At 38.9% G+C, this 26,557-nt stretch overlaps 1 protein-coding gene across 2 annotated transcripts in view; it reads left to right on the forward strand.

Moving 5' to 3' along the window:
* LOC106547425 (LON peptidase N-terminal domain and RING finger protein 1) overlaps positions 1-12,091 on the forward strand; it is a 30,265-nt gene extending 18,174 nt beyond the window's left edge. For both annotated transcript variants that reach the window (XM_087709422.1, XM_014064600.2), the window contains 4 exons: positions 692-850; positions 2,720-2,882; positions 4,499-4,645; positions 9,982-12,091. In XM_087709422.1, the coding sequence (XP_087565548.1) occupies positions 692-850; positions 2,720-2,882; positions 4,499-4,645; positions 9,982-10,146 (634 nt within the window). In that variant the 3' untranslated portion in view covers positions 10,147-12,091. The remainder of the gene's footprint in view (positions 1-691; positions 851-2,719; positions 2,883-4,498; positions 4,646-9,981) is intronic.
* The last annotated feature ends 14,466 nt before the right edge of the window (positions 12,092-26,557 follow it).

The following is a 26,557-nucleotide window of genomic DNA, read 5'->3' on the forward strand; positions in this document are numbered from 1 at the left end:
GCTTCACGGATTTGTGGTGGAACCCATTCACCATCCTTGCTCTATAATGAGTGCCTCACATTATCATGCCTTTAAGCCTTTTTCTCTGTTGTGTCTTCTGTAATCTGATATGAAGGTTTTAATGGCAGTGTCTCCCTACATCTTATTCCAGGAATACTTACAAGGTTGAATAAACACATTCAGAGAAGTGTAGCTCTCTATCAGTGTAGGGTTCCAGTGTTGATGAATGTCCCGAGCAATGCTAGAACGGACAGATGAACTAGATGCATTTATAGAACATGACTTTTGGTAGTTCTTTAGAGTTCATGGAATAAAATGGGCCTGCAAATCTAATAAATATCTGGCTTCTTGGTAGGTTCAATAGTCCACATCAGTGGTGGGTTCCGGATTCTGTTGCAACCAGTAAGGTGCAACAGGGAGGGCGGGTGGGCCCTCCGGAGCACTATACTGGAACGGTACCTGGTGCTCCCGGCAGGCACCTGTACGCCCATACTGGGGCATACCGGTTGTAATCCACCACTGGTCCACATGCATTTGTATCTTTTTGAACAGGCATGGAGGGTTCATATCCTTCTGTGCATGCATAAAAGTTATCCAGTGGTATGTTCTACTCTGAAATCCTGCTGTTGATTTTTCAAGTTCCTAGTAGCACTTTTGTTGATCATGGTTTTCCCCCCCTTTTCTTTTATAGCCTAAACAAGAATATCCCCATCTTTGTGTGCACCATATCATTTCCAGGTCTTGTATGTCCTCTGCATGTGTTTGAACCTCGCTATCGACTCATGATGCGAAGATGTCAGGAGACTGGCACAAAGATGTTTGGCATGTGCATGTATGAAGATGGAAAAAAGTAAGTCATGCAGAAGGCCGAGGCTATGACTTTTTAAAATTTGAGTCTACAGCAGAGGTTGAATCCCACAATTTTTGGTCGATTGAATCAACAGATGGAACCATACTAAAAGGAATACATTAACTTTTGTTTTCTGAAATGCTATACGTGGATTCTGCTTGGCATTTTGAGGCAGAATGTCAACTTCTGAATTGTAACTGAATGCTCTCTTCCTCTTCCTTCTCTCCTATAAAACTTAGATTTTAGAGAAGTGAAGAAAACTCCACTGAGCTCCATAAAAATGAAGCTGCAAATCAGCTTTCATTGATAGATACCAATGATTAGGAGGAACATAATCAGAATCTAAATAAATAGATGAGTGGATATTGATATGTTTTTACTGATACTTCTTTGCATGCTAGTCTGCACTTAGTGCTTATCTATGGTAGAGTAGAGATGGTTACAGCCTTTCCCTCAATATTGTACACTATGCCAGCTCTCTCTCTAACATCTGCATATTGAATGCAGTCTGTTGCTTGTGCAGGGTGACTTTTTGTAGTGTTTTTGTGTTAGCAGTATAAAAGGAGGGAACATATGCATCTGGTTGAAAATGTCATTATTTGGGACTATGTGGGAGTCCCAGAAATACATTAAAAGCATGTTCTTTAGATACATTTCCTGGATATGCAGTAAATGTAAAACCTAAAAGATAGAAGGAAGTTTTTCTTGTGTGTGAAATGCCAGAGTCAAATGGGTACAAATGAAAAGGAATCAGTATTAGAAATTTATTCCAGTATTGGATAGTGATTGGATTTTAATTTAATTACATTTAAATTGTATTGTTTTTGAGTCTGGATCCTCCTATCCCAAGCCATTCAATTCAAAGCATTTGCCTAGTATTGGGAGGGCGAACCTATGGCACGTGGAGCCTTTTGTCAGGGCATGCAAAGCATGCAAAGCATTGCCCTGTCAGCTGGCCAGCACACATGTGCGCACTGGCCAGCTGAGTTCAGCCTTTTTAAAGACATTTTTCGCCCTCCCCAGGCTGCAGAGGCTTTATAGGAGCCTGGGGAGGGCAAGAAGAGCCTCCCCTCCCCCTCCTCCGGAGGCCCTCTGGAGGATTTAGGAGCTTCCCTGAAGTCTCAGGAGCGCAAAAAACCCGGACCTATGGGCAAACCGGACATTCGGGAACAGACTTCCGGTTTGCTTGTAGGGTCGGTTTAAGCCCTCCGGAGGCTTCAGGGACCTTCAGGGAAGCCTCCTGAAGGTCCCTGAAGCCTCCGGAGGGCTTAAACCGACCCTACGAGCAAACCGGAAGTGGCTTCTGGTTTGCTCGGAGGGTCCTTTTTAGTCCCCCGGAGGCTTCAGGGAAGCCTCCTGAAGGTCCCTGAAGCCTCTGGAAGGCCTCTGGGGGGGAGGGGGGACTGTTTTCGCCTCTGGAACCTGGGGAGGGCGAAAAAAGCATGGAAAAATGGGAGGGAGCACCTCTCATGCACGCATAGGCACTGGGGGGGGGTCGCATGTTCTATTATGGGTGCAGCACGCACATGCACGACCCCCCTGCGCTCTCCCCCCCCTTTATGGCACGCGAGCCAAAAAAGGTTAGCCATCGCTGGCCTAGTAGCATCCCACATAGGACGTGTCAAATCTTTCAACTTTAAATTTCCAAACCTTAGGGGTGCTCAAAAGTTGTGACATGCCTTGGGGATTGTAAAGATATTTTGCTTACTTTAATATAGTTTAGACATGCTTGGTAAGTAACTACATAAATATCCTAACCTTTTAACATTTTGTTTGCTTCATTTCACACAAGTTACATAGCACACCAGAAATGGGGAAAGGATATGAATCTTCCTTCTATCCTGTATTAATAGCCTTGTCTCTTTTCAGCTTTGCTGACTATGGCTGCATACTGGAGATTCAAAAAATAGCATTTTTTCCTGATGGACGATCATTGGTGGATACTATAGGCAAGAGGAGGTTTCGAGTTTTGAGACGAGGGCACAGAGATGGCTACAACACTGCAGATGTTGAATACTTGGAAGACGAGAAGGTGAGTAGTTCTTATGTGAAGAGTAAAGTCCTAAAGATTTGGCTAAAATAAAAGGTATGATATGCACTGGATAACCGCTTGATACAGGTAGGACTTGACTTATGATCGCGATTGAGCCCCAAACTTTTTGTTGCTCACCAAGACAGTTGTTAAATAAGCTTTGTCCGACTTTAGACCTTTCCTTCCACAGTTGTTAAGCGAATCATTGCAGTTCTTAAGTTAATCACACGGTTGTTAAGTGAACCTGGATTCCCTATTGACCTAGCTTGTAGGAAGGTAGCAAAAGGTGAGACATGAGACATGAGCCTGAGACACTGCAGCCATCCTAAATATGAGTCAGTTGCCAAGCATCTGAATTTTGATCATGTGACCATGGAGATGTTGCAAGTGTGAAAAACGGCCATAAGTCACTTTTTTCAGTGCCGTTGTAACTTCAAATGGTCACTAAACGAACTGTTGTAAGTTGAGGACTACGTCTACATGATTTATTAGGTGTTCATGGTTTATTGAGTTTATATTTCACTTTTCCACCAAAAGATGGCATTCAAGGTGGTAATAAGTAAACATAAATTAAAATGAACAAATTTAACACAGCTGAGCTACAAAATAATTACTTGAACCATGCTTACTCTGTTGAATCTTATAGGGCAGATGGGAGATAGAATATTCAATTTGGCCCTCTGCTGTTGTTTTTTTCATTGATAGTTTGGTACAATAAATGTATAAAACAAGTAGAAAAACCTATCACATTAATTTACGGGTCTGCGCTTTCAATTTATGGGTCAACAGCTGTTCACTGTTAGAAGGAAAATCACTTTTTAAATGTCTTCTCTGTTCTTTGCAGCAAAGCCAGGATAATCTCTGCACCCCACCCAAACACAGCATTAATTATTTGATTCATTGGTTAAAATAGTCACTTGCCAAGCTTGAGCTTTTTTTATAATGTACTAATGCATAGCTTCTATTCACCTTGCTTCTTTTAGTAAGCAAAACTTTCTTCTGGCAGCTCTCAAATGAGTACATGTCTGCCTTAAGAAGACTCTTTTCTTTAAAGAAGCCTGGGTAACTGAAATGCATCTTCCTATTTCCTTCTCTTGCTCCTCCTAATGGCCTGTACACCAGCCTTCCTGCCCCATAATTTGCCTTCTATCCCATTCATCTGATCAGCTGTCACTATTGCCAATGAAAAGGACTTGTACTTTTCCTTTTTTGCAATTTTGCAACCTCAGTAGTAGAGAAGAAAGCATTTGACTTGTCCCTATTGTCCTAGCACCTTCCTTTCCCACTGGGCTGAGGGGTTTCGTCAAGAGCATTTCCTTCTCTTATCTCCCATCCCCAAACCATTTCTGCACAAAATAGCACACTTAATTCTGTGTGTGGAGCAAAACATCCAAGCACATGCTTCAGTTTTGGCACAGACCACTCAAAACCAGATTTTTCAAACATGCAATATTTTACATATCCCTACTATATGTCAACCACATTTGAGTTCTACTTAGTAGTTATGTTTTCTCTCTAACACTCTCTTTTGATCTCAACTGTTGTTCAGGTTCTTTCATTTTTACTTTCGATGTGCTTCACTTTGTTTATTTTCAACTTCTGACCTTGTGATCTAGATGGAAGGAGAAGAACAGACTGAGCTGCAGAATTTACATGATTGTACCTATGAGCTAACCCAGAGATTTTATGAACATGGGGGCAGGACTTTCAGACAGCTTGTGATGCATCATGGACCACTTCCAGAAAAAGAGGAAGACATACAGGTATTGAGACTTGTTCTCACCAGAAATATAAAATAATCTGCAGGGGAATGAGATCTGATAAAAAGGGATATATGACTGTCATATGTATATAACAATAAAATTACTCAGATTACATTCTAATTTGGAAGAGAATGTAGAAGAATGCAGGAGGATTGGAGCAATGTGTTAATTATCCTGTGCTGGCATAGAGGCAGATATTTCTCTCTTTGGGCACGATAAGAATATATCTGCTGAATATAACTCCGCATTGGCGACAGGAAAGGGCATCCGGCCAGTAAACACTCAGCTCCATTCAGTTGCTCAGACACTACCCTGCAAGGGATTATGGGGTCAAGATGATGATGAAAGAAGAAGCCATCTTTAAATTATTTTACAGGAACTAAATTACCTTGAATTTCAGATCTAGGTTCATATATGTAAATGTATTCATCTGCTTTCTGTACAGTATAAATTGAAGGAGTTAAAAAAATAATTCCCTGGAATCCAACTCAATATCCGATGATTATATGGACCCAAGGAATCCATGAAGTTTTCCTGGCAGGAATGGAAGTTATTTTCTCTTACCTTCTGGGCTGCGTTGTTGATTTCTTAGATTTGCCTATTGCCCTGGGATTTACAGTAGTATCCCATCCAATTACTATGCAGGTCTGTCATTGCATATTTTTTCAAGATCAGATAAAGGCAGATAAGAAGTTGCAGCAGCTTTAACAAAATAAATTAGCAGTTTAAAATTTTGCAGTTTGTACATTCATGCAGTTTTTAAAAAAATGTATTTTTAGCTATTTGACCAGGTAATGCTCTTTAAATGCAGTATTAAATTACCATAAGGCACAAATGATTCATGATACAGACTTAGAAATGCTGCCTTTCCAAGTAAATACTATTAGGGATATTGCATTATCATAGCTATCTATATATGTTTTTCTTTCTAGAAGCAGTTAGATGGCCTTAAGATAATTTAGTACCTGAAAATCATAGTTCTCGAGGAGTGTAGTAATAAACAAAGTTAATTAATTTATTCAGTGGCAAAATAAATTTAGTTTAGAATTAAATAACCTATTACATCTCACTTTTCTGTCTAAATAAATTAATTTTAGGAATTATGATTTTCAGTTGCTGGAATCTCCAAACCTTTTTCTTCAAGTAGTAAGTGAGACTTTAACAGCTCTAAAAGAAAGATCACACCTTTAGGGCTTTTTAAAATAGGAAGTTTGGGATTTTTTTTAAAGACTAGAAAGGACATCCTACTTTGTGCAATTTTGCCATGGTGACTATTCTAAATATTTCAGTATTAAGTTGCTATTACATTAGCAATTATTAATTTAAGATATTAGTTGGCTGTATTAATATTACACCATATCATTTATTAGTTGCATGAATAATTTAAGGAATTGCCATTGCTATAAAATCCTTAGAATGGCATACACTTAAGAATATTAGATTAATAACCCATAAAAAGAAATGAGGCACACAGAATGGAAAGCCATAAAATTGGCAACATCTATAGAGCCATAAGGTTAAATTAAAGCAACTTATAATTTGGAGCAAAATGCCTGAACAACTAGAGAACAGTCCTGAGTTTGGCCTAAAAAGAAAAAAATAACCTAAAATTAACCTCACCCATGTTTTTTATCCAGTATCTTACACAGAAGTGCCATAGCAAAAGCGCCTTACTTCACTCATCACTTGCATCACTGCAAGTAACCTTGCATTGTCTGGGAAGGATCCTTTGATGAAGATGGCAGCACTTAGCTGACCTTGAAAAAGGATAAGCAGTGTTGCTCCTGGCTTGTGCTTGAAGGGGTAGACATATTCACTACAGGGGACAGGACCAGAACAACATTAAAGTACAAGACAGTTGTAGGCTAAGTATCAAGCTAGGTATTAGGAGGGACTTCCTGACTGCCATATGAAAGTTTGAATGCTTCTTCATCAGAAGTCTTTGGAAAGGCTAGATGATCATCTATGAGGCATGCTTTACACGGAGGAATGGTTTTAGGCGAGATGAACTCATCTTCAAACTATGTCACTTTGTAAAATTCCAGGGCTGTAACTGGACTGAGAAGCTGAAAAAACATTCTAGAAGAAAGTAATGGCAAGTCGTGTATCTATTCCTGCCTAGAAATATGTTTTCCTCGAGTGTTTGATTTCTTCTCTGTAAAAAACTGAATCAAGTCTTATCTACTTTTCATTCCTAATTACTTGCCATTTCACCTCCTAAAAATGTTCCTTCTAAAGGATCTGTGGTATCCACAACACTTGATTTATTTCAATTAATTATTCCTTAGCTTAGGCTGTGTTATTGTTTTCTGACATCTCAGTCTTTAAAATAAGACATAAAATCAAAATCCAAATTAAGCCAGAATTATTTAAAAAAAGCTGTAATTAGACTAATCAGTTTAGGGCTATTTTAAGAGGCTTGCTTAGAATCTTTTTAAAGAAAAGTTGCAAGCCAATTAGGTTTTTAACAAATAATTGGAATATTCCAACATTCTGGACATTCTTGTTTATAGCAGCAATAATCACATTTCCACTAATTACTTTTACTATGAGGATCCTAAATACCTAAAAGGTATACTTTCAGATAACCTGGATTTAGGCTATCAAAAGTCAGCACTCAGAATGAGATCCATTGAAATGTACTAGGACAGTGATGGCTAACCTTTTTGTTGCTTGGTAACAAAAATGCAAGTGTGGGTGTGCGATAGCACATGCGTGTGCCGGCACCCATAATGCAAAGTGCATCCCCACATGCATATGCGCGCACAGCCCCATACATCCCCCCCCCATGTGCACCGCACTGCTCACCTCTAAACTGAGCTTGGTATTTCCTTCGGGGCTCCGGAAAAGCCTCCCGAGTCTGGAGAGGGTGGAAAATGGGCCCAACGGGCCTACTGGAAGTTTCCTGAAGCCTGGGGAAGATAAATAGAGCCTCCCCCAGCCCTACGGAAAGCCTGAAATCAGTTGGCCAGAGCACACATGCATGCTGAAGCTGACAGCTTGTGTGCCATAGTTTCGCCATCACGGTGCTAGTTAATATGGCTTATATTTTGAATTTTGTAATTTTTTTCCAGACTGGACACAAAGGCAGCCCATCTACTATAATAAATATTATAATAATCAAATTGGAAGCTATTACAATGTGTACCATAGTTGCATAGTCATTTTCTTCTAGGAAATGATGGAATTGATGTACCAAGCTGATAAAAGATACTTTTGATCATGGCTTCATTTTAGGAAAACAGAAAGAGTTTGGATTCAGCAGTATTCCCACGTATATTCTCATTTAGAATATGATTCCATTCAGACCACTTCTGAATGGAATTGTCTTCCACCTCTCTGAAACCGTGATCTTTTACATTGAGCACCTTCAAACATTATTTGATGGTCAGGCTCTTCAGCTTTAAAGAGATAGATTTAGATTCCACCAAACACAGAGAGGACTCAACTCCATACTTCATGATAATTTCATGTAGATACTGAAAAGAGGCAGAATAGAGCACTGACAGACACCATGTAATAACTCCATTTCTAGGAGCAACTCAAGCATCTCCAAGGGACATCATTTGAGATCAACCTGATGGATGCCCATGTCAAGCAGTGTTCCCCCCCGCCCCAGCTCTCCTAGACAATCTAAAAATTGATCAACAGATGGAAAATTCCTGGCTATAATGGAATGTGTATATGACCTTGAGGAAAGAGACAAATTGCTGCTTGCTAAGAAACAATCAGGCAAGAGAGGCAGGAGCCCCCAGTGACTTAACTGTCAAGAGAAAGACACTTAGAAAAGACTGTTTCCAATGCTTAAGCAGTTAAAAGTGCTAGCTGGAAGTTTGTACTTTTAGGCATGCAAGAATCTGTCAATAGAACCTTATAAGCCTTAAAGTAGAATTAGTTTGTCTATTTGTGTTTCCTAACTGGTTTATCTGGGAGATCAAGAAGAACCAATAGTATCACATGTCTATCTAAAGAAGCTGCTTAACTAGTAGGCTAATAAGTCAGCATTAATCTGCTTTTTTAGGGCTGCTCATTTCCTTAGTCACATTAGAGCTTAACCTATAATTGATAATCGCCAAAGGATACAAATAGTCTAATCATTGCTGCCTTCTCCTCCTGGCAGACATTTATAATGATCTAATAATTCCTGACTATGAGCTACAAAACAATTTGAGCAAGGATTCATAGACAAGTGGTGGATATATTTTTATTTTGTGCAACTCACAGTAGAATAGATAACGTTCCCTGCTGTTTGCCCTATGACAATCTTGAGGAATGTTTGGGTTAAGAGAATGACTGTCCCAGAGTTACCAACTACCATTCCTAAGGGAGGACTAGAATTTGTGGCATTCTGGTTTCCAGTCCAGCACCTTAACCTTTACACTAAACCTCGCCAGCAAGTCTGTTCATGTCCTGTGCCATGAATGGAAATGCATCTAGAAAAGATGCCATCAAGCAGCTCCATACTAATTCTGCATCTGTCAAGAGTACCTCAAATATGCAAGATTTTGATCAGCTTAAAAAAACAACCAGTAAAAGAATGACAATGAGCTTCAGAATCCTGTAATCAAGCTTAGAGAAGGTGCCAGGGGCTCTCACACAGCTGAATAGGTGACCATCTTGCAGAGGCACGATGTGCATGGAAAAATAACCTCTGCAGCTGCATATATCACCAACTGGATTCAATAGATTTTGGGTCCAGATCATCCTAACAGCTCCAGAGGCCTGAAATGAGATCTTGATCTTAAGATCATGGAGATCTGTCTCATGATAATGAGGGGAAATGAGGCACTCCCATAGGTGACATATTTCTGTGATCAGAATGAAAGATCAAAGACAGAATCCATTTTCTGAGTTCACAAAATGGATTAAGCCACAAATCAGGCAAACAGACCAGATCTGCTCAACCAGTTTGTTAAAACCAAAAACCAAAAGCAAACTTACCATGTTGTGAATTCAGACACTGCATTTTTAACTAACTCGATTAAGCATGGTTTATGAATGCAGCTGATATAAACGCACCAGTTTACAGTATATCATTAAATATATGTCACTTAACATCTATCAGTGTAACATTTGGGACATTGTTCTGCTCCTACTCCTTAGTCTTCCTTGTAGGAGTTTTAAAAAAAATGATTTTTATTATATTGAAAAGATTTGATCATCTGCTCAGTAGATAGTGGCAAGAATTAAGTCTTCAGATGATAAAGAAATTTTCCTGTTACACTTCCGCGCTGAATCTTGATGTCATCAAGATTGTTCCACTCAAATAACTAATAGTTCCTGATTTATTTATTATGCAAAATGAATTGATGTATTTTCTGTTATCTTCTCACTAGGCATCACCAGATGGACCAGTTTGGTGTTGGTGGCTTATATCTGTCTTGCCCCTTGACTTGACCCACAAGTTGACCATTTTTTCTGAAACCTCCCTGAAGGCACGCCTCACCCAACTAAAACATATTCTGAACATCATTCTGGAAAGTCGTGACTACAGCAACTAATAGACTCAGACTTGCCACAAGGAAGATTTAGATAACATAAAAGGCTGGGAAGTGGTGACTTCTGGGGAAGAAATGACAAACTGAAGATGGCTTGGCAAAAAAGTAGAATTGACAACCACAGAAGAATGAACCAGGAATAGACCAGTTCTTCATAATTCCTATCCAGCCAAGGAGAGGATTTGAGATTGCCCACAAGTGCTCTATATTGTTGCTCCTCACAATGCCAATCTGGTGCCCTGCAGAGTGTCAGGTTTGAAAGCCATTGGGAACCCTGACTCAGAGGTCCTGGGATTGCAATTCCTAGAACTTCTAGCCAGCATTGGTTGACTAGGAAATTCTACAAGTTGTGATCCCAGCACATCAAGTCTTTAGGTCCTTCTTTATTGTGATTATTTTGTTACTGTAAAACTGACTTCAGATATGGTCCTTAATGAGGACTCTGAAACTGGACTGCAGTTGTAGCAAGATTTACTGTGTAGTAGTAGCAAGACTTTTTGAATGGGTTTTGGACCGACAGGGCTAAAAGATTGGGTAGTAAGATGTGAATTGTATTCAAGTGAACACATTTCTAAGCACCTTACACCATGAGAATAGGAAATAAAACTACAAACACTGGGACTTCCTGAGGAAATTTGCCTTATATCACATATTGATGTTTGCATGGGACTCTTCAACATATTCTTCATAATGTATGATATTCTTTCTTTCAAGTAACTCACTGCTATTGATTGTAGGGTAAAAGCCAACTCAGCAATGAGAAACATGACAAAAGGGCTGATTTTCTTTCCTCTATTTTATTCTGATTGCTATTTAATGAAGAATTCCAAAAGGGATCAGGTAAAATGACATACGTTGCTGAAGAAAGTAGATTAGAATACTTCTATATGATAAGAAAGATATAAAAGTTAGATTGGGAAAGATAATGTGTAGTCATCCAGATGTTCAGGAAGTACAATGATTTCCTACCATTTGGAGAGGTATACTTTTCCACCAGTCTGAAGTAGACCATTTTAAAGATTTAATTTACAGAAAATGTTTAAAGGGAAACCTGGAAATGAAAATGAAATTGTAGGCAATTCTCATGGGGATGAAGTGGATAGCTAGAGGACTAACTACGACCTAAAATGTATAATTCAGGAATTCATCTAGGTTTTAAGATGCTAAAATGGCAGAGTATTCAGCTGAACCAATCTGCTGCATAATTACACATGCTGTTAGACAAATTACCGTGAATATAAAAAGTTTGATATACATGTATATAATATGAATTGAACATGTACACATAAGTTTTGTATAGGGAATGTCAATTCCCTATACAAATCATTTGTTCATGTTAAAGAAGTCATGGGATTTTCAAAACAACAGCTGCTAAAACAATTGCTAACTTTAGAATTATTTTTAGATAAAATATTTTTGTGCTCTAGCCTCAAGAATATGGATTCTAGGAATGAACAGCACTGACCAATACAATACAGGTAGCCCTCAATTTATGACCATAATTTGGACTGGAACATTTCTTGCTAAGTGATGTGGTCATAAAATTAATCAATTTTATGATCTTTTTTGCAGCGATTGTTAAATGTATCCAGTGACTTTGCTTACCAGAAGTTGACCTGGAGGGTTGCAAGTGCTGATCACATGACCCTGGGATCCCGCAACTGTGATAAATAAATGCCAGCTCTCCAGCGCCCAAATTACAACCATATGACTAGGGAAACTAATGATTGTAATGTAAGGATCAGCCATAAACCACTTGTAACTTCCGATGGTTGCTAAAGGAATAGTTCTAAGTTGAGGACTAACTGTATTCTTTTTGGCAGATTTAAAACCTGCTGGGATATATAGCTGTGTTTGATTTTAGTTGTACTTAAATTTGTACTCCTTATAACAATGTAATTTAAAATTGGTTTGTCAAAAAGAATTAAAACATTGTAGATGAAGAGCATATGCTTCATTATTATTTAAGCTGATCTTATCTTGTGCTTCTGCTGGTTTGACTGTTCAGTGGTTTAAGAAAATTCTGTCCAGACTCAGATCCTTTGTCTACAAATTGCAAAGTATTCAATTTGGACTGTAGTTTATCATGTCCTCCCATTGGATAATTCCTCTTGTGCCCTTCTACCTTTACTTATCAGGCAAATCATGGCAGGTCATTTTCCTTTCTCTGGGTGGAACATCTTAAAGAGATATATTAAAAATATATCTTGGAGAGAGAGTTAAAAAGCTGGACTTGCACATAGGAGACCCAGGTTTTAATCCTTCCTTAGGTATAAAAACTGGGTCAGTGTCTTTGGGCTAGTCACTGTCAGCTCACTCAGGAAGTTGAAAACATTTATCTTCCAATCCACAATTGCCAGTATGGTGATCAATAACTTTCAATGAAGAGACCCTCATTCTGCAATGAATTGCTTTGGGATAATAATACACACACATAGACAAACAAATATCCTAAAACATAAACTTTCACTCCAGCCTCTAAATGGCCTTGTAGGTTAATTCGGCCACTTAATTGCTGAAGGTTTTTCTACTTCAAATGACAAGTTAATGAAATGGTGGAATGAGAACAGATAAATAAATGGAAATGGGGGAAGCTTGGAAAAAACCAACAGTTTTTATAAAGAGCAGTTTTCTTTAGGGTGTCAAACCAACATTCTGAGTTAACAAGACAATTGCTTCACTGATTATACTGCAGTAACAGGATAAGAAGAATAGCTTTAAAAGCTATTAGAACTAATGCTAAGGATTGGTTCAATTGAAGAAATGGCCCTTCCTCTGCAGAGTATCCAGTTGACCTTTAGCCGCAGCAAAATAAAGGCATCTTGGCACAAATAGAAAGGAGCAATCGAACTGACATAGGGAGGAGAAATGTATATAGTTTCATGGGTTTTTTTTTTAAATGTAAAGTTGGGAGGAAGGAATGGAAATGGTACAATTTCTCCCATTAAGGTCTTTTGCTTGCCTTAAATTACCTTGCTGTTCTTTTGTGTACTACAAGGGAAGAGGAATTCAGCTGTCAAATAGGGGCATTTTGTCCATATGCTTTTTTCCATTTTTCTATATTTATTTGGAACTGTTGGGATAGATTATAAATGTTGAATAAAATTTAGGCTTAGTTTCTTTCAACTTTTATATCTTATCCTTAAGTCCCTATTTTAGGGAAAGTGATAATAAAGGGCATCTGATATTTATAGGACATAATAGAGATTTAATAGCCCTTTGGGCTATTTTATCATGCTACCACCAGCTGCTATGTCTCTGCTTGCTTCCAAATGTCCTCTTTATAACCCACTTGTGTTGAAATTATTCTTTTGTAAGGTGTGCCTCCTCAGAATAATAAGCTTCTCTAACTTAAAGATATAAAATGGTGTTGAAGGGATGAAGCCAAATTGTTTGCGCTTCTTTATGTGTTATAAAAATAAAATACTGGCTGGAATTAAATACTCTTGTTTGCCTGGTCTGAAATATTGGTACCTGTGAACATAGATATGCAAGACTGCACAATGATAATGAATGCAATCTGTTAACAAATCAAATCTTATAGGTGCTTGGACAATATACAGGTGAAACTCGAAAAATTAGAATATCATGCAAAAGTTCATTTATTTCACTAATGCAACTTAAAAGGTGAAACTAATATATGAGATAGACTCATTACATGCAAAGCAAGATAGTTCAAGCTGTGATTTGTCAAAATTGTGATGATTATGGTTTACAGCTCATGAAAACCCCAAATCCACAATCTCAGAAAATTAGAATATTACATGCAATCAATAAAACAAGGATTGTACATAGAACAATATTGGATCTCTGAAAAGTATAAGCATGCATATGCACTCAGTACTTGGTTTGGGCCCCTTTTGCAGCAATTACTGCCTCAATGCGGCGTGGCATGGAAGCTATCAGCCTGTGGCACTGCTGAGGTGTTATGGAAGACCAGGATGCTTCAATAGCAGCCTTCAGCTCTTCTGGATTGTTCGGTCTCATGTCTCTCATCTTTCTCTTGGCAATGCCCCATAGATTCTCTATGGGATCCAGGTCAGGAGAGTTTGCTGGCCAATCAAGCACAGGAATCCCATGGTCATTGAACTAGGTTTTGGTGCTTTTGGCAGTATGGGCAGATGCCAAGTCCTGCTGGAAAATGAAGTCAGCATCCCCATCAAGCTCGTCTGCGGAAGGAAGCATGAAGTGCTCCAAAATCTCCTGGTACATGGCTGTGTTGACCCTGGACTTAATGAAGCACAGTGGAACAATACCAGCAGATGACATGGCTCCCCAAATCAACACAGACTGTGGAAACGTCACACTGGACTTCAAGCATCTTGCAGTGTATGCCTCTCCATTCTTCCTCTATACTCTGGTTCCTTGGTTTCCAAATGAGATGCAAAAGTTGTTCTCATCAGAAAAGAGGTCTTTGGACCACTGAGCAATAGACCAGGTCTGTTTTTCTTTAGCCCAGGTAAGACGCTTCTGACGTTTGTTTTTCAGGAGCAGCTTGACAAGAGGAATATGACATTTCAAGTCCATGTCCAGGATTCGTCTGTGTGTGGTGGCTCTTGATGCACTGACTCCAGCCTCAGTCCACTCCTTGTCCCCAACACTTTTGAATGGCCTTTTCCTGACAATCCTCTCCAGGCTGCGGTCATCCCTGCTGGTTGTGCACCTTTTTCTTCCACACTTTTCCCTTCCACATAACTTTCTATTAATGTGCTTTGATACAGCACTTTGGGAACATCCAGCTTCTTTTGCAATTTACCTTTTGAGGCTTTCCTGCCTTATAGAAGGTGTAAATGATGGTTTTCTGCACAACTGTCAGGTCAGCAGTCTTTCCCACGATTGTGATTCCTACTGAACCAGACTGAGAGACCATTTAAAGGCTCAGAAACCCTTTGCAGGTGTTATGGCTTAATTAGCTGATTAGAGTGGGACACTTTGAGCCTAGAATATTGCACCTTTTCACAATATTCTAATTTTCTGAGATTGTGGATTTGGGGTTTTCATGAGCTGTAAGCCATAATCATCACAATTATGACAAATCACGGCTTGAACTATCTTGCTTTGCATGTAATGAATCTTATCTCATATATTAGTTTCACCTTTTAAGTTGCATTACTGAAATAAATGAACTTTTGCACGATATTCTAATTTTTCGACTTTCACCTGTATATCTTTGGAATCCTGAAATCCTCAGTAAATGGGAGGGGGAATTATTTGTGTAAATATATACCAAATTTAGGAAAATCCTTCTCTTTGCACCATGCACTGTTAAAATACAATTTAGGAAAAAAACAACTACTGACAATACATAATTTTTTTTTGGTGCTGTCAGATGGCCAAAGTGATTTGAGAAGATTAATTTTAAATATTAAAAATGAGTAAGTTTTAGTAATTGGCATGGACAAATAAGCAAACCTTGGTTGTTTATCCCACAAACTTCCTGGCTGTGCTTAGTTTTGAAAGATAAGAATTTTGAAAAGTAAAAAATTAGAGCAGTTGCCAAAAGAGCCAATTTAGCCCTAGGCTACATAAACAGAGGCATAGAATCAAGATCACATGAAGTGTTAGTAAACTTCATTTAAACGAACCATTTGTTGGTTCTCAGAAAGATGCACATCTGTATATTTGCAAATCCACATATGCATACAGATTGTTTTATGGTGGTACCTTAGAAGAACAGTATGCTCCTTTATATATTAGCAGTGTTTTAATTATGACAAACAGCAAGAACATAGAAATCACCTTCTGCAGCATTTTCATATGGGAAGAAAACAAATGTAAATATCAAGAAAAGAACTATGATACTAAAATATGAATGCAGGATCGTATTTTGGGGATTTATCTGTTAGCTTTTGGCAATGAAAATTCTTTCCACTAGGTGTCATTATAAAGCAAAGATGAACAGAGACAAAAACAAAGAAATTTTAAGCATAATAGTGACCAAAGATCATGAAACTCCTTCTAAGAGAGATAAGAGGAACTTGGTCTTCAAATGTTATGGTATTGCTCATCTCATCTTTTACCTTTGACTATGCTGATTCAGAAGATGAGATTGTTGTTCAGCAACATTTGGAAGTCATCAGATTCCACAGACATCAAAGTCTATGGCAATAATGCTCTCTGCAGGCCCTTATTAACAATTTGCAGTTATTTAATATTGAGTATTTAATGCAATATAGGTAGTCCTTACTTAGTGACACTTGTTCAGCCTTAGTGATTTGCTTAACAGCCACAACTGGAATTTCTGGTGTAAATTGGTGTGGTCATGAATTATCATGTTATGACTGTGTTGCTTAGGGACACCATTCCTGATCCCAATTGAGGATTACTTGTACATCATATTTGGTTAGTTCTGGATTTAGCTATTCTTTGAATGAAGGCATTGAAATAAATGGAAGTTATTTGTGACTGGGAATAGAGAAAGGATTTCATGTAATTACTATTTTAATGTGAGCTTGGATTTCAGAGGAATGTACAGAATGAAGCAGAGCTGACACCAGTTCAAATGAAATGCAGAATGAACTGATTGGCTCTTCAAACCTCTCTAGACAAGGACAGGACTTGAGATCACCCACATTTACTCTGGGCAGCTGGTTCTCTTGATGAGACCACAAGATAGCACTCTCTGGGATGTTTAATGCTCTGGGAGGCAAGAGGATAGTCTTCCTCAAACAGCAGTCAGAACCTGAAAGTGCACGTACAAATTATAGGCTATCAGACAGTGGTGGGATTCAAATAATTTAACAACTGGTTCTCTGTCCTAATGACCAGGTGGGTAGGTGGGGCTTAGTGGTCATGTGACCATGTGGGCGTGGCCAACTCAACATTACTCAGGTCAATGGGCACTTTGCAACACCAGAATGTTTCCTTCCTGCTTTCCTTACAGGATTAGCCCTGTAAAGCGGAAAGAAAAACCAAAAGAAGATTTTTTCCAACAACCAGTTCTCTGAACCTCTTAGAAAGTTAAGAACCGGTTCTCCCAAATAGGTGCGAACTGGCTGAATCCCACCACTGCTACCAGAGTAACAATGAAAAACATGTTATACTGGACATACAAAAGAAACTGGCTGATGTTTTAATAATTAATAAGACTATACAGAGAGTGGCAGCCTCTCAAATACTGGAATACTGCTATCATGTCCTTCCTAGTCCTTCTTTTCTTTAGACTAACCATAAGATATTTCTTGCATAAATTGCTATGGGGAAACCTTCCTCAACTGAGTATCCTGCAGTAGGATTTGGAATGATGCTAGGCTGGGAATACCATGGGGACATTTTTCTTCAGTCAGATGCTGACCAGTCTCTTTTTACCCAGCTGAAGTTACAACTAGTGAAGGCTGCCCCATCTAAAGCCCATTAGACAAATCAACCAGTGGTGGGATTCATTTTTTTTTTACTACTGGTTCTGTGTGGCATGGTGGGCATGGCAGGGGAAGGATACTGTAAAATCTCCATTCCCTCCCCATTCCAGGGGAAAGTTACTGCAAAATCCCCATTTCCTTCTGATCAGCTGGGACTCAGGAGGCAGAGAATAGATAGGGGAGGGGCCAGTCAGAGGTGGTATTTACTGGTTCTCCAAACTACACAAAAATTCTGCTACTGATTCTCCAGAACTGGTCAGAACCTGCTAAATACCACCTCTGAAATCAACCCTGGAAACTACAGGGGCATGATTTAATAGGGAAAGGGTGTTCCCAGAATGAGAGACCCCTGCTTTGAATGGCCACCTTTGAGAAATTAAAGTTAACAATCTCTTAAAGTCACTCATTGCCCTTCTGTCCAACTAAAGCACACAATCTTCACTTGTAATGTTTTGTTGCTAAAATTCACTTCTTTCAGGGGACTGACATTCTGCCTCAGTGTTTGAAGCTGTCCTTTCAGGTCTTGGAAGGCTATGGATTTCCACAGATGTTGCCACCATCAAAGGTTTCCATCTCTAGCTGCTGCTTGAAAGTCAGGAGTGAGGCGACCATGAAAAGGAAAACCCGCAGCCTGCCTAGGAACTGCTGCTTTGTTCTTCAATATTTTTTTAAAAATAATACTCTCAGCACTGTTCTACTGAGGTCAACAGAAAAGGCTGAGTTTAGATTTCTTTTTTTAAAAAAATGCCAGGGGCTTGAAAAATGCCAATGAAAAGAATTAAAAGAAAAATAACAGCTCCCCATTCTTTCCCCCATTAGAACCAAGCAGACATTAATAGCAGGGTATGCTTGGTTGCTTATCTATAATTACAGTGAGGGCTCTTCTTCTTTCCTCATCTCAACTCCAAATAAATTACTTAGTTCCGAAATCTTCCCGCCCCCACTTTCATTCCAGATGGGAACAGAACAACTCATGTTTCTTTGGGCTGTGCTGAGGAGATAAGAGTGGGCAGAGGCAGAGAGTTTTACCTTCCTTTCACCTTCCCTGAAAAAAAAAAATCAGGGGGAGAAGCAATGCCTAATTGCTGGGGAGCACTTGAGCACTTTAACACATAATGACAAATCAGCAAGAAAGAGCACTTACATAAATGTGTGTGTACGTGTGTGTGTGGGTGGGGGGGACAGCTAGACAGCCCCTCTGATTGGAGAGAGTTTCTAAGCTGTGTGGGATTTCCAAGTAGTCTCCCATCCAGGGACACAAGGGTTTGGCTTCAGCATCTTTTCCTTCCCAGATCTTATTTTTAGTATTGCTTCTTTTGTTCCAGGGCTGTATATAAACTCAGTGGCATGGTCCAAGCATCACACTAAGCCATAATGGGCTTTGTTTGATTTTGACTTACAATGCTATGCAAAAACTCCCTTGTGATTTCCAAAATATAGTTTATGACGTAGTGTAGAGGGCAAATCAATCAACTGCAGTGTAGGATGGTTTCATTATTTGGTATTCATCAGATCTGATGAATGAACTGAGCTACTGTTAATTATCCTACTCTGCCACTTTTCAAACATAGCTTCTCTTGGTTTTGCTGGGTCAATCTATTATCTCAATCAAACTCCTCCCTCCACTGACCCAATTCCAAATACAAGGAGACATTTTTTATTTTGCTTTTTGTACCATTCATAATCCCAGCATCATATAAATACAAGAGACTAGGAATTTCAGCTGCACCAAACTCAGAATATTATATAAATATCACTACTCTTAGCATCAGCTGTCCACATGAAGCCGAAGAGACACTGTCTATTGGCCTGTCAATTCTTCTTAACCGATTTGATTGAGTTTCTAAACTTCCAGTGCACCTCTTTCTTTTGACACGTTAGCTCAATAACACCAGCAAACAAATATCCATAAACCAACAGGCTGGAAGGATTCGCTCATCCTTTTGGGAACCATTGTCCTAGGTAAGGGGAAATCACTTGTTTTGTTGTTTATTGTGTTCCTTAACCAACATGGAAATTAAGATTATAGATCTTTCTTAGAAAAAAATTCTGCAAGCAAAAGGAAGGCACAAAGGGCAGCCGATTGGTCCTTCTCCCTCAAAAATCATATTATGGCTTACTGGTTTGTATAACATAAAACAATTACTAGATGCTCACAATAAAAGAATCCACAGGTTACCCCACCTCAATATTAGACTAATCTAACATGCTATAAAACCAGGCCTGCATGTATTTACTGGAATTGTCTCCCCAAGCTTTTTCTACCTTGGGAAAATTAGTATCAATTTCAGAACTGATCTGTAAGCTTCCAGTCATTTCTTAAAACTACTGCAGGATTAGCTGTTTCTAATAAAGAAATCTATATTGCATGATCTGTATTTTTTCTGTAAGAACCCCTGGACTACTTTTTAAAATATGTCCTCAATTGATTCTAGGCATGTTTACTCCGAAATACACCCCAGTGAGTTCGATACAAGTAAAGTTTACATGACTTTAATTAAAAATAATAATAAGTCTGTGTGTGACTATTTTTAAGATATAAATTAAAAAAAATTTTTTTTAATGTGACACTGCCTCTAGAGAAGGTAGTAATCTCAGTTTTGCTTGGTTTATTTTGTTTCCTCTCCATTAATTATAATTTGAGAAGAAATCTGTAAAGCAAAATATATTAACCTGATTCTAAAGCTTTTATGTTGATGGCTTCTAAGGAACTCAACTAACCACAGATATCTGGATGATGAGGTTATATTTCCCAGGTCGAAAAAAAATGCAAGGACAACCGAAGGGCACAAATGAATGAGAATCAGTTGTCAGAAAAACATTTTCATCAGTTATCTTCTTTGTTCTTTTGTCAGTATAAATCATCATTACATGTTATAAAATATGTATAGTAAAACTCAAATGAAAGTTGCACATGAGCAGATTCTGGAAAGGGCTAAGAGTTCAATTTCACATCCTAATGGTTGACAAACTATAATTGGACTGGGGAAAATTCAGAACTTTCCTAAAAAGTAGATTTATGATAGCAACTTGGGAAAGCTATCTTTTCGCAGGCTGAGATCTGCATTTAGATGACAATGACAAACGTCACAGTGGCAATGGAAACAGCACTAAAGAAGGGAGGAATTTATTTGTGTCTATCATTTTGGATTTCTGGATGTAACCAACTATAGTGAACTTTGCTGTTGTATTGAGCTACCCTAAATGATACTCTCATGATGAATGAATCTTGCCCTCAGTGACTCATTTTATCAGATGCATGAAATAGACATCCAGGTAGATGAATTACTAATCTGAATAGAAAGTGAAGGAAAAACAAACAAATATTATCCAACAAATCGAGCAGGTATGGAAGTATGGAAATCACTAACAGCATGCTGCAAACTACTTTGAGATGAAATGAATATAGAAACCTATTGTCAGCCTCTGTTTCGCCTGCTTGCTTTCGGCTGCCATGGCAACCGGGGGGGGCATGGTATTTGGGATGGGAATAGTTGGTACAGGAGGATTAGTCAAAAAGGGAGTTTTGTTCTCACCATCATCTGCGCATGGACCTGGTCAAGGCCAACTGTCCTGCATACCAACCTGATGAGGCTTCTTGGAGATGCAACCCGCATGATACCTAAGGGAATTGCAGATTGGGCAATGGGGTGGGGGTTGTTGGAGGGAGGGGGCTGGGCAAATGTTTGATATGTATGATTTTGTGCTTTTCTGCCTCAGACCTCGCTTTACTTCGCTGCTATCTATTCATAACCAGTAAAAGTAGTTTTAATTCCACAAACAATGGAGTTGAGAGGTTTCTTTCTTGGTTACTGAGGGAGGCACGCCTGGCATTTATAAATGAATACAGTCATATCAGCATGGGGACACAGTATCCAACCTGCAAATGCTGGTGATAAAAAGCCAAGCACAATGGACAGAATATAAGCAAACTTTGAAGAAAAAGACAAAGGCCCAGGATTTCTTATGATCAAATTTCCCCATTTCAACTTTGTAATTAATCACCCTAACATCAGGGACAGAGTTGGGAGGGAGGGACAGCTAATCTTGTAACATTTCTAAACCTCAGCTGTTTCTTGTTCTGTCACAAAATGGGAGACTGAAGGGAGAGCAGCTGGAGATTGAATGGGAGAACAGGAATGGTATAAACCACTTGCCCCTGACAAGCCTATGCAGCAGATTGACTTAGGAATCTTCTTGCCATCTTTTTTTTTAATTTTGTGTCATGCTTTTTGGTCTCAGTTTATGACATATGGTAAGAGAAAGGTTAGAGCAGTGATGGTGAACCTTTTTCACCTCAGATTCCAAAGGTATGCGCGCCCACGCGCCCCATAAATTAATGCTTCCCATGTTGTGCCCACTGTGCATGTGCACGTGACCCCCCCCCGGCTGTCCCACGCATAGGTGAATAGCTTTCTTGGAGCATGGGGAGCGCAGAAACAGCCATCCCACCCACCAAGAGGCTGTCTGGAGGCCAGAAATGGCCTGTTTTCTGACTTCTGGTCGGCCCCATAGCTCTGTTTTTTGCCTTCCCCAGGCTCCAGAGGCTTTCTAGGAGCCTGGGGAGGGTGAAAAATGCCCCAACACACAAACCAGAAGTTTGGGAACAGACTTTTGGGGTGCCTGTTGGGCTGTTTTTCACCCTCCAAAGGCTTCAGCAGGCTTTCCTGAAGGGCAAAAAACAACCCAACGTGCAAACCGGAAGTCCATTCTTGAACTTCAGGTTTGCATGAAAAATGGCCGAAAATCAAGGCTGAAAATCAGCTGGCTAGCACACGCATGCATGGTGGAACTGACAGGGCAATGCCTCGCGTACCCTCAGAAATGGGTCCATGTGCCACCTGGGTTTGCCATCATGTGGTTAGAGGATTTTGCATTCACATCTTTATGACTCCCACTGATATTTAGAATTAATGGTGGTATGCAGAATCCTTTTCTGGTCTGATTTCAGCAAAAATTTGGACATCCTGGCCCAGTGGAATTGAATTTTTCTCATCCCTCTGCAATTTGAATTAAAAAGCAAGTTTTCCTCATGGGTGCCGATCACTTCATTTAATCGTCTGTTAGGTCCTCATTGATTTGAAAATTAAGTATCCTCCTTTAGAAAAGAAGAAATTTATTTAATTTAGAATTTATTTAGTGGATTTCTATGACAGCCCATCTCACAAATGCAGTTCCGAGCAGATAAATACATGTTAAACAAGCAAACAATTATAAAGAATAAAAACAAAACCCTACAATGGTTACTGAACCAAACAATTAACCTCAGGCCATGAAGCACATCTCACATCTTCAATGCTGTGAACAAGATGTTAACAAAGTGAGGGCTCTCTTTAGAACTTTCTAGGATGATATTTTTTTTTTTACTTTTTAAAATGGAGGCATTTGCTGTGTTTGTGGTGAAGGGAAAAGACCAGCCTCGTGAAGAGGCTTATGAGTAACCCAAAGCAGCAGAATATGAACGCCTGCAAATTCAGTGTCTGCTGAGCATTAAGACTGCTCTGAAGAAAAAGACAGGCCTCTGGGTTGGAGAAAATGTTGAGAGAGATGACAGATGTCTTTACCTGAGGAGGACAATAAAAAGAAGCCTGCAAAGAAAGCACTTGGGGGATCATTCTTATCAGTTCTCTATAAACAACTCCTTTAAGTTCTAAGCTTAAGGTCTAACTTCTATAAACAACTCTTCTGAGTTGACTGGCTGAGATTTGGTTCATTCTCCTGGCACAGAATAGAGCTAATTCCTCATACTTGAAGGCCTTTCTTACAGAAAAATAAAGGGCCAGAGACTTTCTAAGTAGGAAATTGCCTTTATACGCACAGCTGAGGCTGGAAGACACATTGAGTTCATTTAGTGGGAAAGCAGAGGAAGAAGCCTCAAATTGCTACCACCATATCTAACTATTGGTTAGATATTTTGAGAATTACTTTTGAGCTCTTGTTTTGGGTTGCTGAGATCCCAAGAGTCTGCTTTTGTTGGCAACCCCTGTTCCTGAATGCTCAAAGGACTGTCTAGAAGAAACTTCATCACTTTCTCCACGCCAGAGGAAAATTCAGTGTTTGCTTTCTGTTATGTTAATCAGCTCCCTGGGGTCTCTCTACATGAGTCTGTGCCATAGTGCTGAAGAAATGAAAGTCCCACTAAGGATCGGGGATGTCCTCAGATTATGGTAAAAAGGATTTGTTTGTTTGTTTGCTTATAGTTGACTGCCAATGGACTCTAGGTGGTGCACAAAATTAAAAAAGACATACAATCAGCTAAAATGTTAAAATCAAGATGGTGGCAATGCACATAGAAACAGATGGCTCTTCAATAGCACTATTGTCACCACCATCTTGATTTTTCTTTAACCATACCCTGAAGACATCTTTGCTAAGAAAGGTGAAAACAAAATATAGAACTTCTTTGACAAAAGAATGCAGCCCAGGCAGAAAGTTAATGTTGTTTATTCTTAGATATATAGCTTTCTTGGGAAATATAGAGATTCTAATAGCAGAACATGTGAGAAAATAAGGATGCTTAAGCAGAAATTAGTTTCTAGTTGACAGTAAGAAACAAATGAATCAAGAGGCAACCTAGTAAAAAGCAGACATAAGGCAAATAAAGCCAGTTATAGCTGACTGTAGCAGAACTTAATATGACCTGAGTTTAGCTTCCTGCTGGCCCCCATATTCCCAAAATGAAATACGTCAGCAATACATATGCAATACAGGCAGGAAGATCAAAGATCTGTCAGGAACCGAAGCGCAATATTAAGAAAATGATCCAGTTGGCTATAATTTCACAGGATTTAATTTATTCCCTTTGCTTGATAGTAGGACATTTCATTCAACACGCTGATACTTTCTGATGCCATTCCCATAATTCCAGAGAAATCATTTTCATTTTGAATGGTCCCTCACATCAACTTTATGTTCCTCTGAGCATAAATCCCTCTAGAGCCTATTCTATCCAGTATGTGACACTGAAAACTGTGCTGCTTAGTGTCAGAATTGTTAGTTCCACATAGTGATCAGTAAGTGCAGACTATCCATAATGTCTAATTGTGCCAAAGCGATCCTTCATTTTCTAAGAATTTTCTGAGACTCACCTTGTGGTGAGATGGGTGGCAAATAAATTTTATAAATAAAATAAATAAGAATACATTAGAAATATGTCAGAAATTGGTTGGGAATAGCATGTGATGATGGCAGTAGAACAAGAATAACCAAAGACACATTAGATCAAATCTGACTGGAATTGGTAAGCGTACCTGGAAACTGGACAGCGAATTATCTGGACCCTTTCAAATTCTTCCTTGAGTTTTTTCAATATTCTGTTGTAACATACATACTTATAAGATGGACATTTCAAAGGAGTCTTGCCACAGATTACATAAGGTGATTTGGCTGCAGGAATATTAATGGGTGTGGATTTTACTATGGGCAGTTTACAGGGCAAGCGTATCCTTAAATTTAGTATTCAAGGTGGGAATACCGGCACTGTGAATTTTACATAAAACAGCTTTTGAGCCATCTCAGTATTTGGCTGAAGACTTGATTCCTTTGTGAAAAGAAAAAGGTGTGTGTTTGTGGGGGAAAGCACAATTTCAGCAGAGCATTTATTGTAACTTGGATATATCCTTAGGGATGCTCTTGGAAGATCCTGGTAATTCAATTGTTGTTCAGATGATTTATAATCTGGATACCCAAAGACAATTAGAGAGGAGAACTCTACATGTGAACCCATGTGCGACTTTTCAAAGCTGCTTAATTAATGCAGAGGAAGCAAAACACTTCCAACTGCCTTAGGCATCATTTTGTGTCAGTAGCTTTCCTGCTCTGGACATATTGATTTCTCCATTATATTTATATTTGAAAAACAGGCAGGAAACATAGCATAGAATTAAAATTCTCTTAACTATATATGTCTCTATATACGTATCCCAAGTATCTTTGAGGGAACCCCACCTTCCAAATTTGCCATGAGACACCTGTATTGAGAATACTAATTATCAGTAGTTCTATCACAGTGAGTGACAGCATCAGCAGGCTACAAAGTCTTGTTCAAGGGACTTGATTTGTAATGACTTCATAGATATGTCCATGGAGTTTTAGTGGCAACAATATAGAAATGCTTTATTGTTCCTCCTTAGGGGATGCTTTTTCATCTTCCCAAAGCAATACAAGCAATGCAATACAAAGCTTGTTGAACAGAGCAGTGTGACCTCCTGGAACTGTAGTATCTCATTCCTGAAAACTTTATTGTGGTTTCCTTGTCTCATTTTGCTATGCAGACTGAATCTATTTTGTGGGTTTGGGAAAAGGCATATGCAGAAAAAAAACCCACCTCTTTGGCATATTTTTTTTAAAGGCACTATTAGTAGTAGAAACCAGCAAAGTGGCTATCTAGCATGCAGTGAAAAAGGAACTGATATTTTTTTTCCATTTATCAGTCATATTTGTATAGCTTCCAATTTCACAAAAAGTTACTCTAATATATTATAGACAAGAGACTTACATTAATAAACTTAGTACAATATGCACAGTTAGGTCTTCATGAGACCAAGGGCTTTTCAAAACCAAGTTGTGAATACTCTGACACTGGAAGTTTTAAAGAAGATATTGGATAACCATTTGTCTGAAGTGGTGTAGGGTTTCCTGTCTAAGCAGGGGGTTGGACTAGAAGAATTCCAACTATTCTATTCTATTCTATTCTATTCTATTCTATTCTATTCTATTCTATTCTATTCTATTCCTCACTGCTGAGATGAACTGTTGCCCACTTCTTTATCAGTTGGGAAAAGTTATACTACCATAACATTTGCTATCTCTGCTACCAACCTCTATCCTGCCTCCACTGCCTCTCTTCCAAATGCTTTTAACAACCCGATTGCCCTCTAAGGGTAGAGGGTGACAAAGCCTAACAGATTTTAAAACCTGGAATCTTCTTTCGAATGTTTGTTTGTTTGTTTGTTTGTTATATTTATATGCCGCCCTTTCCCCCCGAAGGGGACTCAGGGCGGCTCACAACTCAAACCAGGGAAGGGGGATACAGACAAAAAATTAAAAAACGAAAC

Source organism: Thamnophis sirtalis, unplaced genomic scaffold (genome assembly GCF_051295495.1).
Source record: "Thamnophis sirtalis isolate CommonGarterSnake01/CBP01778 unplaced genomic scaffold, rThaSir2_p1.2 scaffold_3, whole genome shotgun sequence".
NCBI lineage: Eukaryota > Metazoa > Chordata > Lepidosauria > Squamata > Natricidae > Thamnophis > Thamnophis sirtalis.